The 3,031-nt window shown below is 40.7% G+C and overlaps 1 protein-coding gene across 1 annotated transcript; it reads right to left on the reverse strand.

The window, feature by feature from the left end:
- Positions 1-958: 958 nt before the first annotated feature.
- On the reverse strand, positions 959-1,648 carry LOC142639770 (uncharacterized). The gene is made up of 2 exons (XM_075813908.1): positions 1,323-1,648; positions 959-1,235 (listed from the first exon to the last, which is right to left on the reverse strand). Exons 1-2 carry the CDS (start codon positions 1,646-1,648, stop codon positions 959-961), a joined length of 603 nt encoding a protein of 200 aa, XP_075670023.1.
- Between the last annotated feature and the right edge of the window lie 1,383 nt (positions 1,649-3,031).

The following is a 3,031-nucleotide window of genomic DNA, read 5'->3' on the forward strand; positions in this document are numbered from 1 at the left end:
TGAACCCTTTTGATTTTACCTACACCGGCCTTCGTCTCAAACAAAAACACCAGCATTGAGTCCTTCTCCTTCACCGCATCGATGAGATTTTGAACTGCCAGGGAGGACTCGAGACCCCGACAATTCCATGCGAAAAGACTCATAAGGCTCGACGGTGCTGCGTCACAGCCACCGCCACTCTGCCATCCCTTATTTGTTCCTCCCTCTATTGTTCTTCGCACCCCAACCCTTTACTCTGTTTCTGATTCTTTCTCCATTTCAGGTCTGGTGTATTTGTGTCTAGCTCATGTAGTATCGAGCTGCCACGATTTTGTTTCTTTGGGCTTATTTCTCCTTTGGGCTTACTTAGTTTAACATCCCTGGCCTTCCTTATCCAATGCCCACTTGTTGGGCCGAGCTTAGACGTGACCCACCCCTCGATTGGGTCGTAACACATAGCCATCAGGCCCATGTCTGAAGCTTGGGTTGTATGGCCTTCCACTCTGTTTTCTTGGTCTTTGTTTGGCACCATAACGTATTTAAATTTGGGCTCATTGTCTAGGTTGGGTGTCAGTTCCTATATCATGCGTGGTGTCTGTCCTGCTATGCTAGTTGGTTGGATCGAGTTGCTTGCACTAATTTGGGCATTCAGCTCGCCATGCTTTCCTTCTCCCTCGCCATGTTTTCCTTTTTCATGCAAGTCCATTGCAGGTTGGTCAGGTAGCTCGTAGGTTGGCTTATCCCGAGCTGTTGTTTCTTCCCCCTAATCTGTCACCATCGCCACGTAAGCCCTATTTCCTTCACACGCCTTTTTAGGCATTTTGGCTAGCTTCGACGTCTCCACCACCTTCTCCACCTCCCCACCAGTGGCCACCTTCACTTTTATCGAGCCGTTACTCTGTTTTCCCGTCTCTATTGTGCCTCTTCTACCTAGTTCGCCTCTCAACCACGCCCCATACTGCAACTGTTCCTCCTCGCTTTATCCGTTGGTGTCTGTTGGCTCCGAACATTCTCTTAGCGCGTGGCTAAGGAGACCACATCTGTAGTAGAAATTGGAGAGTCGTTTGTATTTGAATTGTATCCACCTGCTCTCCCCCCCTTCTATGGTGACCTTTTTTCCCCTCACCAACTTCTTAGTAATGTCAATCTTGACCCTTACCCAGAGGTATTTACCCCATTGCACTCCCGAGTCAACGACATCCACCTCCATGACAGACCCCAGCTTAGACCCAATGGCCCATGCCATTTCTTTGGTTCTGCATTTCAATGGTAAGTTAAAAATCTGGACCCAAAAAGGCGACCATTTCAACTCCATCTCTCTCGGCGTTAGTTCCCCTTAAAACTTCTGGATAAGCACCAGCTGTTTCTCATAGCCCCATGGTGACATATCCATTACCCTCTTCTTTTCCCTTTCGTCCCCAAACTCCACAAGGAATAGGTCATCCTCAAGCTCGCTTATGTTAACCTCTTTACTCGGCTTCCATAGCATTTGTAGATTTTTCCTTAGAGCGTCCACATGTATGCTCCTATGGGAGAGAATTTTTAAGACTACACACAATCTGCCCCATGCTTTGGCCACTCTGGTGCTACTATTTCCTAAAGCGATGCCCTCATCTTCTTCCTCCATGAAAGGCAACTTCCTCCACAGTTCTTCTAATTCTTCTGCCATAACACCCCACTTCTGCTCCCCTTCCTTATTAGTCCCTACAAAGTAGAGAGGGACTACACTCCTAAATCTACTCTGCTTGTGAAGCGAAGGAAGAAAAAACGACCACACCTCGTATGTCCTCACTCAGCGGAGGACACTTCACTTCTTGCAAAGTGCAAGAACCTCACTGCTTCTACGAGCCCAAGAGCCCAAGAGCACTCTCTATCATATCTCTTTAATATTGCATTCTATGGAACAAACTAATTAACAAACATGTGGCTTGCAAGAACCACCTATGTAAATGAAAGATAGAAAATCCCAAATAGAAAAAGGTAAGGGATCATGAGGGTGATGAAGAAGAGGAGGAAGAGAAAAGGAAAAGAAATAATACAGACCATGGAAATATTCACGCAAGTGAATAACCTCCAAGAAAAGAAATAGGGCAGTAAGGGAGTGACTACTCCAGATAAAAGACGGAATGTATCCCACAAAATGAAGGAGAAACAAAAATAGAAATTCCAAACAAACTGTAAGAAAACCTAACTAAATAAAAGAGAAAAAATAGCATCGAAAGGAGGTGAACTCACAGCCATAGTAGAGACAAAGTCCTTTTTCTTATCATTGTCAATTTTAGAGGGTTCAAGATCAAAAATTATCTTATACGCCTGCATTATAGAACGGGCACAAGACATACATTTTTCTATCTAAGAAAGGAAAATTTGCATCAGAGATAAAGAGACTTATAAAATTTTTTTTTAATCATTGAAAAAGTTTAAATTGCATTTTTATTTTTTAAGAAAGTTTAAAATGTATATTTAAATTAAAAATGAATATACGAATCAATTGAGAGAAGTTTACGATATTTTTCTCCTTTTTAACGTTGAATTAAATATTTGACTAACTCATTATCTTTCATATTAACTCATATATTTTTATATTTTTATTGTTATATAACTTATATTCATTCCTTTTAATTATTTAATATTAAAAATGGTACTATAGCCACTCGATTTTGCACCCATAATTTAATCAAGGAAGATGGCTAGAATGATCATTCATATACCCAAAATTCTTGATTGCATTATATGCGTTAATTCATCCATTGCATATCATAAAAATAATCTTGAGGTTGTAACGGTCGCGACGGTATGCCCAATTTTCAAATCAGACCGTCGGATTGAAAGATATCGCATAATCAAATTTGCACAGTCCGCATGCATTTTGTTTAGGTGAAACCAACCACACATGATTAATTTAAATTAATTCTGATTGGCTAGAAAATTAAAATTCATTAAATAATTTTGTGATTAGTTGTTAGTTAGTGTTAAAATAGACTTGCTTGCATGGGAATAAAGTGGATAATTAGATAACAACAAAATTGTGGATAATCAAGACTTTTTGGAG

Source organism: Castanea sativa, chromosome 6 (genome assembly GCF_040712315.1).
Source record: "Castanea sativa cultivar Marrone di Chiusa Pesio chromosome 6, ASM4071231v1".
Taxonomy (NCBI): domain Eukaryota; kingdom Viridiplantae; phylum Streptophyta; class Magnoliopsida; order Fagales; family Fagaceae; genus Castanea; species Castanea sativa.